At 55.6% G+C, this 12927-nt stretch overlaps 1 protein-coding gene across 1 annotated transcript; it reads right to left on the bottom strand.

Moving 5' to 3' along the window:
• Positions 1 to 1536: 1536 nt before the first annotated feature.
• On the bottom strand, positions 1537 to 12360 carry LOC122364375 (translation initiation factor IF-2-like). The gene is made up of 3 exons (XM_043334684.1): positions 12178 to 12360; positions 4383 to 4554; positions 1537 to 4050 (listed from the first exon to the last, which is right to left on the bottom strand). Exons 2-3 carry the CDS (start codon positions 4497 to 4499, stop codon positions 3226 to 3228), a joined length of 942 nt encoding a protein of 313 aa, XP_043190619.1. The 5' UTR covers positions 4500 to 4554; positions 12178 to 12360; the 3' UTR covers positions 1537 to 3225.
• Between the last annotated feature and the right edge of the window lie 567 nt (positions 12361 to 12927).

Consider the following 12927-nt stretch of genomic DNA (forward strand, 5'->3'; position numbering starts at 1 on the left):
TCTGAGATGGCGCTAGTGGTCAGCACCTCAACATCCCATGATCATCCTAGTGGGCTGAGCTGATCCAGAGCCATCCTGCCGGCTCACCGGCGCTCACAGGGTTCCATCCACGGACGGCCGAAGATGGAACACCTACACCTGCGGTTCAGGTGGCAGGCCGGACCAAGGCTATATAGCCGGTCGGACACTGGCCATTCGTTGGCGGTGCCGCTGCACCACCCCTAGGCCTCATCTCCGACCGGCGACTGATACCGGTCGGTGTGTCTCTGCAGCTCTGTCCCCGTTTGGCCGGGCGGCGTGCCCAAGTGGTGCGGTTTCAGGGTCTCGGGGCCTAGGGTGATGCACGGCCGGTGCTGCCAGCCGCTGGTCGCGGTGCCAGGCTCTAGTTGCGCCCTCTGCCGCCGGTGGCGCGGGGCTGGCACCGGCAGCCGCTCGCCGGCACCGGCAGCCGCCCCGTCCCGTGTGTGACGCGCCGCCGCCGCCGCCGGAGCCGCGCTCGGTGCTCCGACTCCGCGGGAGGCCGGTCTCGGTCGCCCGCCGAGCTGTCTGGGCTGTCTGGGCGCCGCCACCTGCCGAGCAGCCGCCACCTGGGCTGGGGCCCGCTCGACAGGCAGATATCGAACGAGATTCGACGATTCAGCTTTCAACAATACCGGTATATCTTCAAATAGTACCTGGCTGGTGCTATATAGGTACTCATTATTATCGTAAATGGAAGTGGTGATAACGTTAAAAAATCTTAAGTAGCAGAATGTCAAGACTGTCAAAAGATAGGTAATTGCCTGGTTTGTTCGAACATTTAGGAGCCAAACTGCTTTATCCGGCACTCAATGCCATACGTGAGGACATTGTTCGGTCGGTGACAATGGGTGGGTGTATCCGCGTCTGTCCGCACTGCTGCGCCACATTGCACCCATGGCTGGCGCGCCGCCGCACCGCCCCGCTGAGCTCCTTTCTGCGGGCCACTCACAGCCGGAGTCACGGTTGAGGGATCCGGCCGGCCGATTGCGCCGAACACGCGAGGCGGCGGCGGCTCTGGGCGGGTGCACCCCCGGCCCAGAATGGCAGGGTGCTGCTGGTCAGTGTAGTCAGTAGCGTCACATGCACTGTCACACTGGTCAGCGGCGGTCACCAGCGTCACATACATCAGTCACATGGTGAGTGGCAGTGACCAGCGTCACATGCACTGACACACTGGTCAGCGGCGGTCAGCAGTACAGAACTCACTGTCACACCGGCTTCGTCCCTCTCCATTGTTTTTTGCATGCTTATCATTATGCCGAGCACTGAGAAAAAATCACACATTTGATGCATGTTTACCTACATTATATGGATATATGGAGTGCGATATTCATGTATTCGGCTTATAGGTTGCTGTGCGATGTAAAAGGTATATCTGCTGCCCATAAATTGACAAGGAGAGCGGCGCCTTCCGAAGGAATTTAAAGTGCTGCCCCGAGTCTTCATATAGTCTGCAGAAAATAGATCACAGATGTTCGGCAAAACAGGTTGATGCGAACGCCACTGGAAAGGCGATTGCAAAGTGAAAATTATTGTATTGATCGTGTTGCTTTGCACGGTACAAAACGGAAGACCGGCTGCAGCAGCCTGGCGGTTCTGCCGCGGCCGCTGCGACGGGCAGCCATCTAAGGCACTGTATCGCCACTCGTGTCAGCAGTCTCAGGCTTCTCTCATCTGGTCTCTTTACCAATATCTCCTCAGCCATCATAGCGAGCTATACACCTACACTACTTGTCCGGCTAACTAAAGAACAGTGGCAACGTAACGGCAGTCGGCAGCGACACACGGCACCGCCGAACCGACGGCGACATGGCTTTGGTAACCTTTTTATAAAGCAGGATATCACTGGTCAGTAGTGCAGCTCAATGAGCACGGTCATTGTAGCATAATATCAGCCTACCCATTAAAGATCAATAATGTTAATAAAATCCAAGGCATCAGATTCACAAGGCACCTTTCACTAGAAATGCCGCTACTTCCATTTGTAACAAAATTTTGAAATCGATGAATCTTCTTCAATACGTGTCTGAAGAAACCACAGACGCGTAAGCGTTGAACGATGTGGCGGATCTGCCTCTAAAAATAGCAGGGCTGACACTGGGACAATCAATCTCCGAAAACGAGCACTGGACGACGTGCAGCCGAAAACTACCGTCCACTGATGTGCCGCTGCTCAGAGACGGCGGAACGCCGGCCACAGCAGACTGCACGGCAGCCGTTCCATCCCTGTAGTGCAGCTCTGTCGCTCCAGGCTCAGAGGCCAGAGCGGCACTGCCGTTCCGAGTGGAATCCCAGAGACGGCGGCACCAGTACGGGTAGAATCCCAGAGCCGACGGCACCTGTACGGGTAGAATCCCAGAGACGGCGGCACCAGTACGGGTAGAATCCCAGAGCCGACGGCACCTGTACGGGTAGAATCCCAGAGACGGCGGCACCAGTACGGGTAGAATCCCAGAGCCGACGGCACCTGTACGGGTAGAATCCCAGAGACGGCGGCACCTGAACGGGTAGAATCCCAGAGCCGACGGCACCTGTACGGGTAGAATCCCAGAGACGGCGGCACCTGAACGGGTAGAATCCCAGAGCCGGCGGCACCTAAACGGGTAGAATCCCAGAGACGGCGGCACCAGTACGGGTAGAATCCCACAGCCGGTGGCACCACTACGGGTAGAATCCCAGAGCGGGCGGCACCAGTGCGGTTCGCTGCCGCAGCTCGGAGAAAGTCGGAGCCAAACGGCCTGAGACGGTCGACTTCGGACCCTCGGCAGCGCACACTTCACCGCTCATGTCACAGTGGGTGCCCGCGAGAAAAATGGCTTATATGACACAGTTAGCGGGGTGCAACTCTAACTTGGCCGAAATACTGCTGAGGTTTTTAATAATTCTTTGGTAACACATCGCCACATTATCTTCACATCCAGCGTCGCTATACATATGCAGATGTAATCGGAAACACACTGGGAGATAAAAGACTGTTTACCACACAAACATAAGCTCTGAGTTAGCCTCGCAAGGCAGCACTGCATGTCTGCTGGATCAAACGGCTCCCCAAGGGAGTGCGGATACCTTCCTCTGTCCTATCACAACAGCGCATAGCACATCATAGCACACCAATCCATTGTGACTTAGACTTGCTGAGAGAGCTCCGTCAGAGAGTCCGGGTCTCCTGAGTGCTGGCCAGGCCGCACAGTGGTCCCGGCGACCTCACAGCAGGGCGCAGAGCCGTCGTCTGGGCGTCCCCTCCACCTCTCCCCCCGTCAGGCGCAGCACGGGCGACTGGCGACCGTCACCGGCAGACTGATCAGTCCGCGTCTGAGTCTGATCAGCCAACTGACCAGTCACACCAGTCCCATCAATCCCACCCTCCGCCGTCTGCTCAGTCCCATCAGTCCCGTCAGTCACATTCCCCGCCGGCGCCCCGTCCTGCACTGACTCCCCGTCACCCGCCGCCGGCGCCGCCGGGAGGCGCTCCGACTGTTCCTGCCTCGCCCCCGCCTCCCCGGCTCGGGAGCCATCGCCGTCCTCCGAGCCCTCGAGGCCACTCCGACTGGCTTCAGACAGCCGACTAGAGCGGTCCCAGGCCCCGGGGCCGCCCTCAGACAGCCGGCTGGAGCGGTCCGAGGCCCCAGGACCGCCCTGACTGGCCTCAGACAGCCGACTGGCGCGGTCCGAGGCCCCGGGACCGCTCCGACTGGCCTCAGACAGCCGACTGGCGCGGTCCGAGGCGGGCCCGGTCCGGCCGGCGCGCTCGGCGATGCTGGTGAGCGGGCGGTGGGCGCCGCGCGCCCCCAGGCTGCGGCCCACCACGTCGCTGAAGAAGAGCGCCGGGTCGATGGTGGGGTCGCGGCCCCAGGCGAAGCTGGTCGAGTCAGCCTCCACGGGCGGACAGGAGACGGTGCGCTGCTGGGCCGGCGACGGCCGGCGCCGAGGCGGCCCGCGGGCGCGCTGCTTGGTCAGGCCGGGCAGCTGTGGCGGCGCCACCGGCGGCAGCTCCAGCTCCGGTTCGGACGGAGTCTGGGCAGGAGTCGCCTGCAGACGCGGGACCACCGCGCCGTTAGATCAACTACACTCGACTACAGAGCTGCGTGCCAGTCACTAAAACTACACAGACAATAGGCGAGTAAAACATGCGCTTATCTAAATAACTAACAGTGACGACAGGTCTATAAGAACAGCCTCAAAATAATGAAGTATAGAACTTAGAAAAAAACCTCAGGAGGGTAGGAGGAGGAGAGAGAGAAAGAGAGAGAGAGGCGCAGAAAGAGAGAGAGAGAGAGAGAGAGAGAGAGAGAGAGAGAGAGAGAGAGAGAGAGAGAGAGGGAGAGAGAGAGCGCGATCTTCCTGTGATTTCCTGTACTCACATCTGCGGGTTTTTGTTTGCGTGGCTCGCCGGCAGCTGACGGGTCGGCGCTCTTCCTGCGCTTTCTGCCGACGGCGGCCTGGACGGAGGAGCGCAGCCGGCGCACCCACTCGTTCATGGCCACGCCGCGGCGCCGGTTGGCGCTGACGAGCCCTAACGAAGACCGATGGACGCTGCGGGGTACAGAGGCCACGTCACTGCACGGCGCAGACGGGGCACACTCGCCGCGGGAGCGACCAGCCGCGGGCGTACTGCTACTGCAGACAGCCCAGGCGGCGAGACGCGGCCGCTGACTGCGGCTGTGTCCGAGCGTGGGCTGAAAATGTGACTCGGGAATAACTATGTCTGAGTACTGATGCACCCGATTCTGTGAACGTCTACATATATCAGTGCCAGTGTCTGTGAAGTGTGACTGCGGCTACGGATGCACTCGTGACACCGTGTGTGTCCAGTGTCCGTACCTACATGAGGGGGCCGGGCCGTCTGCTGTCGGAGGGTACGGACCAGCTCGATTGGCGGCGGCCCCTCCCCTCCCTCCGCCCCATCGCCAGTGCTGAGTCACGGGCATTCCACGAGCAGGAGTCGGAGTCTGTGAGTCACACGGCTGACGACGGTGCAGCGACAGCCAAGTAGTCACATTTCCAGTGCCAGCCCCGTCCCCTCGCTGTCTTCCTCCCCTTCCCTTCCCCCTCTCTCCCCTTCTCTCTTCTCTCCTTCCAACTTTTCTCTCGATAGCTCTCTATCCCTCTTTACCTCCTTTGTTTCATTATTGCAATAGATGGTGATAACAGGGCCTTGGTGATAACTTTTACATATAGCTCACGACCATCGTACTGACATCGGAGGGTGGCAGGCAGCCAAACGCGAGCCAGCAGCGGCGCTTTGTTTGGCACCTGCCGCACTGAGACCCCACCGCGGCGGGGTCAGATTCAGCGGTACACACTGACTGCACCCCAGATCAGCCACGAGTCGGTGCCCACTACCGCACCGGATCGACTTTTTACGAACACCGGACAAATAACGAAACCAACACTGACGGACCAACAGCGAAATCAGCGCGGCAGGTGAACAGGCGCCAGAAGATATACGCACACGGTTATGGCTTAGGAATTGCTTATGCTGTGCCGGCTTATGTCTCGTCCAATGCACTTTGGCATATGTATATTTACGAGTACGAACCTCTTTATTTAGTATCCAGCTGGTGGTTTTGGACGTTCCCGCTATTCAGAACAGGTGGACCCGTGCATTTTTAGCATTGCGGTTCCGCACATACTCGTACGCTCAACTTTGTCATTTGTATACTTTTCATTGTCTCATTAACACAACGATTAATTGGCCATTTCATCCAGCCCTTTGTTCAAAGTGAGTCAGTCATCGACCATCGTTGACCGGGTAATGTGACCGGTCTCAGGTCGCGCACCAGCTGCCTCAGGGCATGGCGGAGACCCACCGGGCAGCAGTGCCGACTGAGGGTCCCGAACAGCAGTGCCGACCGTCAGAGAGGACCGCCGGGGGTCGGCCGGGGAAGCGGGCCTCGTCCCGCCGCCGTCCCTGCAGACAGCGGCGGCGGCGGCGCGGATAGCCGTAGTCGGCCCTATCTGAGCAGGACGTCCGGCCGCCGGCAGCGGAATGCCCTCTGTGCGCACCGCTGAGTCAGTCAACTGCCCGACACGGCCGGAAGGTCGAGATTCACCTCAAACATGGAAATCTCACTCGGCATGTGGAAGGACAAACGTCATATTTCGGAAAAATAGACATTTCCCAAGTTCACATGTTGATGTTCGAGCTTCTACGGCAGAGTGACGAAACTTTTCCCCTGCTGTCACTGATTGCGCCTTGAAACAAGACTAACTGCGTGCATTTTGCATTTCCTCCCTCAAATATTGTGTTGCGTTATCCTTGAAAGGTGGCAACGTCAGGTTTGTTGCGCTTTGACAGCTTCGACTGTTGAATCATGAATGAGGAGAGTTCAATACGAAAGTTGTGGCCAGAGGACCTAGAAGGCAAAAAGTTGAGCAACAGACACCTGCAGCGCCTCTTGTCGGTAGAAAACTTAGGTGTTCAGGGCTCACAAAAGTAAACAAAAGATGCTTAGCACGTTAATGTAGGTACTCCATCTCCTGACTTATTAGTTTTCCGGATGGGAGAAGGCGGATACAAGCGCCCTCACCGTTTGTTTTGGCCTTATTGAGCTAGACCTCGCGGAAGAAAGGACGATTGTGTGTGCCATTAAACAACGCAGAGACTGATACCCGATTTCAAGGTTTCAGGTCAACCTTTCGGTCAGGTCAAGTGCCCCAGGGCATGGTTACGGTTTTTGGTAGATAACTTCCCCTAAATGGGTTCCAGGGCTTTGATTTTGGCATCAACGTGCTCTTCCTGCTCAGCCGCGTGGGATTATCCTACTTTTTGTTTGGGTGAGGTTAACGTAAAATGTTAACCGCGGGTCAAGGTCAGGTCAGAACCACTCAGGTCATGAAGCTAGTTGAGGGACGTCACAATGTACACCATTTGATTCGGCAGGCCTTCCCGAGTCCATTAGTGACTTCCCCGACTCGCTAGTTCAATTCTCTCGGGAGTTATTGACGCAAAACTCTATGACGACATGAAGGAATGACGTCACACAAGGCAAACGATGACCGAAATATTCATAAAAACACACACAAACACACAGTTGAAAAAATAACACTTTACCTATATTTAGTTTAAAGGCGGCTGTCATTGCTCGCTCTATTCGTCTCGCTAGTCTTGCAGCACCGATCATCTCTGTCAGCCGCGCCGATCCATACGTTGCCGCATGTTCTAATGTCAGCCCCCCCCCCCCCCGGGCCGATCGTCCTGCAGTGCTGACGGCTGCGCACCGCGAGGTCGGGGCGCCCGACCTCGGCGCGGCGGCCTCCGTGGGGGCCCGGCATTCCAGGTCAGTCCGGGGTATTTTCGGAAACGGTGCGCGGTCCGCGAGCACCAACTCTCAGCGCAACCGTGGCGGAACACCAAGCTAGAACCTGTCCTCTCTCGGCCCTCCCGCCATCCGCGGTTTCACATCCAATGTGGACCGGCTGCTTCGACACATCGCCAGGCGATATTTAAGACGAGATTGAGAACCATAACGTTCATCCCCCAGCAGAGCGGTAAGGGTTGTTTCCGTCCCAGCCGTCTTTCGCGATTGCTTGGCATACAGTGGCGATAGAGAGCTGAAAGTATAGGCATGCCAGATTTTGGATAAACTAGTCATCTTGTGACACCAAACGAACTTTGAAATCAAGCAGGTCACTGACCCATGACGTCACACTTATAGTTCTGTACGTCCGAAGAATATATGTAGCAGTTTCGCGACGCCTTCAGTCTCAGGGCCATGTTTCACGACAGGACTTTTCTGTTGCTACCAGGCATTGGCGCTCGGTTCCCATGGAAACGTAAGCATTAGCAGAATTGCAATTTTTACGTTTCCATACAAACCCAGCGCCAATGCCTGGTAGCGTCTTGCGCTGAACAGGGCCAAGGACATCTTCCAAGGAAGATGAAACTTACAAGAAGTAAGTTTCTAAACCCCCACAGCTTGTATTTCTCGTATAGCTATTTACATAAGCGTCACCTGAGGTCAGCTTGGCCACGTGACGTGATAAAAAAGTGGGGGGAAATCTCGACATTATTCATCGAGATAGTTTTTTAGCGAGATAGCCTTTTCAGCACCGTTTCTTGTTGGTCGGTAAGCGGCCCAAGAGTCGAGCAACAGAGGGGAATGCAAACGTTCGCCTTATGTTAAAAACGGAACGGACCGCCGCGCCGCCCTGGTGATTTAAGGTGTACCTACCCTTTCGATTGAATCGTTCCATAGCACAAAACATCACCTTTACGATGGTCAATTGGTCAGCATATGCAGAGCTGACATTGGATAGACCTGGTATCCGATGTCGCTGGGTGACCGGACCGGCCAAGCGGGCCCGGCGGCGGCGGAGGCTGAAAACCGACACCGCAGTCAGCTCGCCCGCTGCCGCTGCGCCAGCTCACCGCACCGCGCCCGGCAGACGGCGCTGCCGCCGGACCACGGCTGGAGGTGGATTGTCGGCAACCGCTGGAGCACTGTATAGGACACAGTGGTGGATAGCCTCAACCATCGTCCATCGCACCGCGGCGCAGTGGCCGCGACCGGCACATTACCGGCAGCGCCACGGTAAAGTGTGCCGACGGCGCACCGAGCCACCGACAGCGTGCCCGGCCGTCTCCTCGGCCACGCGCCGCCGGTGGAGCGAGCAGACACGGACAGGCGCCGGTACAGCACCGCTGAGCGGGCTGGCAGCCGTCTCTGGACGGGTGCCCAGTAAAACAGTACCTAGGTACCGCTTTTGGCGAGCGCCCAGTAACACATGGCAGTGCAGCGAGTACCGCGTTTGGTGAGCACGTTCCCCATGAGCCGACTCAGCCTGGCGCAGACTGCCGACGTCGGCGTGGGAGGGGAGCCGGCGGCACCGCTGGCTCCACGACCAGCAGCTGTGGCAGCTGTGGCAGAGGTGCAGTCAGCTGCGGCAGCTGTGGAGAGCTGCAGTCAGCTCCGGCAGCTGTGGGGAGCTGCAGTCAGCTCCGGCAGCTGTGGACCTGGGGGAGTTGCAGTCGGCTCCGGCAGCTGTGGACCTGGGGGAGTTGCAGTCGGCTCCGGCAGCTGTGGGGGAGCTGCAGTCAGGTCCGGCAGCTGTGGGAGAGCTGCAGTCAGCTCCGGCAGCTGTGGGAGAGCTGCAGTCAGCTCCGGCAGCTGTGGACCTGGGAGAGCTGCAGTCAGCTCCGGCAGCTGTGGACCTGGGGGAGTTGCAGTCGGCTCCGGCAGCTGTGGACCTGGGGGAGTTGCAGTCGGCTCCGGCAGCTGTGGGGGAGCTGCAGTCAGGTCCGGCAGTCGGCCAGGCGTGTCCTGCGGTGCTGCCGGGCGGCCCGGCCCGCCAGCCAGCCGTGAAACCCTGCCTGACTGAACGACTGCCACACACCAGTCGACTGGTGTGAACCGGCGGCCAGCCGGCCGAAACAAACGGCACAGAGCGGTGCGAGCGAGAGCGAGAGCGAGAGAGAGAGAGGAGGGGAGGAAGAGGCCAGGTCAGTGAGGATGGAGCAGGCCACCCTACCACAGCAGATAGAAGTTGACACCTGAAGGGACTCAGTGGCTCGTGGGGAATGCACGGCACCATGCCACCGGTCAGACGCACGCACCGCCTCTGTCAGGCGGCGACATACAGCGAGATGTGGGCTGCCGGGGGTGGGCCGCCCTCAGCTTCCTCCGGACACCGACAACGGTGCATGGACACTGGCAGAGGACCGACGGCACCGAACACCCCATTAAAGACTGTCGGCAGAGATGGCCGATACTGTGACTGAGGCCTGACCCGATACGGGCAGAGTGCGGTGAATAGGGCCATGCGACATCATCCGCCTTCCGGAAACCCAAGGCCCTATATACCGTAAAGTGGGGCTATTTGAGACAGTGGGGCTATTTGAGACAGTAAGGTAATGGTATAGTAAAATCGCTGTAAAATGAAAACCGTTTGATGCTTTTTCGTCATTTTTGCTTAAGCTGATGTGGAATTGAACAATGAATGCTCTGAATAACCTTTTTGAAAATTTCGAAAAGTTCTGAAAGAAATTTGCAATAAAATACGAAATACAGAAAAACGCACAATTTAAGTTGCTCGAAAAGGACCCCTACCTGCAGCTTAAAAAAGTTGAAGTTTTAACAGCTTCGCCACTGTATCTATCGCTACTACCTTTTTGCTTATAGGTTAAGCACATTTTTCATGAAAATATATATTGTTAACGGTACTGCCGATTGCGTAACCCATTGTCTCAGAATCCCGATGATGCCCACCTGGTCAAACCTCAACGGATATGCCAAATAGCTGATGATAACGGTGATGCGATACACCCGAGAAGACTTACCGCCATCTACCTGAAGTGCATCGAACGTTCGACATAAGCAACACCGGTGAATCGGTCGTGGTCATAAACGTGCAGTGGGTTCATGGTAGGTACTTTTAGCAGCAAGCAATATTTACATGTTCGTAGTGTAACATATTAACCCTTTAGCTGGTGACCAAACTAGTAATTCTGATGAATATGTGCTTAAAATGTGCTTCATCAGTCACTGACTCATTCGACAATCAACATATGTCTACCTTGGTTGACCAAAAAACACCATCGAATGTTACTTAACACATGAACGTACTGTTAGGTGAGCCTATCCAAGTACTTGATGTGATAGGGTAACCGGCCAATTGATACGGCATGCAGCGATCGAGGAAAATCGGCATAAAATCAAAACCGTTTAACATTTTTCTGTTATTTCTTCGCATGGAGATGTACAATGGAACAAACAATCATGCAGACCATTCACTCAAATGTTTTGGGAAACCTTTTGCCTTGTTTGATTCATTACAGTGTGCTTCATAAGGTAGCGAGACTGTCTCAAATAGCCCCACCGACTTTCGGTATATCTGTTTTCACGTCACCGGGGCTATATACAAAAACTTACTTTCAAAATTTTACTGTCGATGACTTTAAAATAGTCCTTGATGATCATCCTGTCAGTTTGAAAGCTATGGGTCATCATATTATGATAGCCTTAGCATATAGTGATGCAATTTTATACCCTACCGAAATGAAGTGTCCTACGAAAAAGGAAAAGATTGAATATAAAGGTCATATAACAGTCTTTGAAAAAAAAACAATTTTTGCCAAAATAATCAAAGTTCAATTTCCAAATGCATGGCGTTTAAAAAATTATCTCTAGCGTGACCGATTTTCTTTAATTTCCTTGCAACTAAAACTGTCTCAAATAGCCCCACCCTATGGGGCTATTTGAGACAGGCTTTAACATAAAAAATAACCTCAGTCATTATTACTAGCTGAACCAAAATACACCTATATGAAAGAGCTCACAGAGAACTACATTTTTGCAATTTACATGCTATAAGAAATATGAGCCGTCTTAAAGGGAGAGGCCAAAAACTGTAAAATCCGTTTCAAATAGCCCCACTTTACGGTACCCCGGAAACCTATACGGACGTCAGGGTTATACTCTGTGCCGAGGAGCACTATTGCACTTTATCCAGTAGTGCATTTGTTCTCAAGTCGTGCCTGGGCGGACTGACGGTTGCTGTTCATGTGACCTGACTGTCAAAATGTTGCATACGTTCAATGTGCGTGGGCGATTTCTGCAGCTGATGAGCGGAAATGGTGCCACACCAGACGCGATCGGACGCGATGGCGTTCGTCCCCGAGTCCGGCTGAGTCGCATCCCCCGCTCAGGGCTGATGTTTGGCCAATGTGCAGTTTCACGGTCGGTGTGTATAGGAATTGAGACATAGACCCAGTCACCTCCTGCCCCCATCTACTCCGCTGCCACGCCCTTCCCACGGAGGGAATTGTACCTAATTGGTGCTGTCAGAGGGCCTTGGGTCCGGCGCGGAGGCCGGAGGGGAGGGGGCCACGAAAAGTTACTCCTTAGGTCAGTCACCGACGTCACAGGTCAGGTCATATCGGTACCCATCAATATTGAGCAGTTTTTTAATGCCGGAAAATATTCAGAATTACAGAAAACCGATTCGAGTTGATCGTCTACGAATGACATAATTTCGGCAAACCACAGGTTGTGTCCGAATATACCTATTACCTATTAGGATAACTCCTGGGGGAGAATTGAATGCAATACTTCAGCGTACTCGCTATTTCCGAAGAAAAAAAATGTGCTGATTACCTACTGGTTCTGTAAACGTTCAGCGGGCGCCGTGCCGATGCAGGCCAGCTGTAGTACTCACCAGTCGTGGGTTCCTCCGTCACTGAGTCAGCTCAGCCTCTCAGAACATCACCGCCACTCGCTCCAGCCACCACGGCACGGCTGCACCACCCCACCCCACGCCACGCCGCTCCCGAGTCGCCACTGGAGCCGCGCGCCCGTGCCGCCCCCGACTGCCGGCGCCGGCGCGCGCAGTGTGCACCCACGTGCCTGAACGAGGCGGGAAGTGGCAGAGCGGCGGCCGGCGAGCAGTCAGCAGCTGCACCGCCCGCCCCCGGCGCTCCGGGGGGGGGGGGGGGGGGCTGACGGAGCCGACGTGACCTCAGCCGGCCCAGATGGGGCCACTCAGCGACTTTGATTCCAACGGCACCACCGGCCACCCTGTCGCTTCCGAGTCGGAACATATTGATATTACCGAATACCGTATTCAAGGAGTCGGAATAGATCCAGTATGTAACGCCATCGGATCCAAATATGACCGCTTATTTCTAAAGGGTGTAGTTATTTGAGGCGTAAAACACACCCTGATGTTAAAATACCTACCACGAAAATTATAAAATCGGCCGTTGCAAGGGGGTCTCAGCCAATTTCGCCATGGTAGGGAAGGGGGGGGGGGTATTTGGCCAGGGCCTAACCCATTATCTCGAAAACCGAGTAGAGGAAGCGGAAAAAACAATACATAGCTCGCTAAAGATCTTCAAAATTCTGAAGGTCGTTTTTAGGTCGGGTCATCGCTGGGGTCACTGCAGGTCACCAAGGGTAAAATTATGAC

This window comes from Amphibalanus amphitrite, unplaced genomic scaffold, assembly GCF_019059575.1.
Source record: "Amphibalanus amphitrite isolate SeventyFive unplaced genomic scaffold, NRLGWU_Aamphi_draft 000673F_arrow, whole genome shotgun sequence".
In the NCBI taxonomy this organism is placed as follows: domain Eukaryota; kingdom Metazoa; phylum Arthropoda; class Thecostraca; order Balanomorpha; family Balanidae; genus Amphibalanus; species Amphibalanus amphitrite.

Coding starts and splice junctions, on each gene's coding strand:
- LOC122364375 (XM_043334684.1), bottom strand. CDS start 4,499: ATGAACGAGTGGGTGCGCCGGCTGCGCTCCTCCGTCCAGGCCGCCGTC. Junction 4,051..4,382: donor GCAAACAAAAACCCGCAGAT/GTGAGTACAGGA, acceptor CCGCGTCTGCAG/GCGACTCCTGCCCAGACTCC.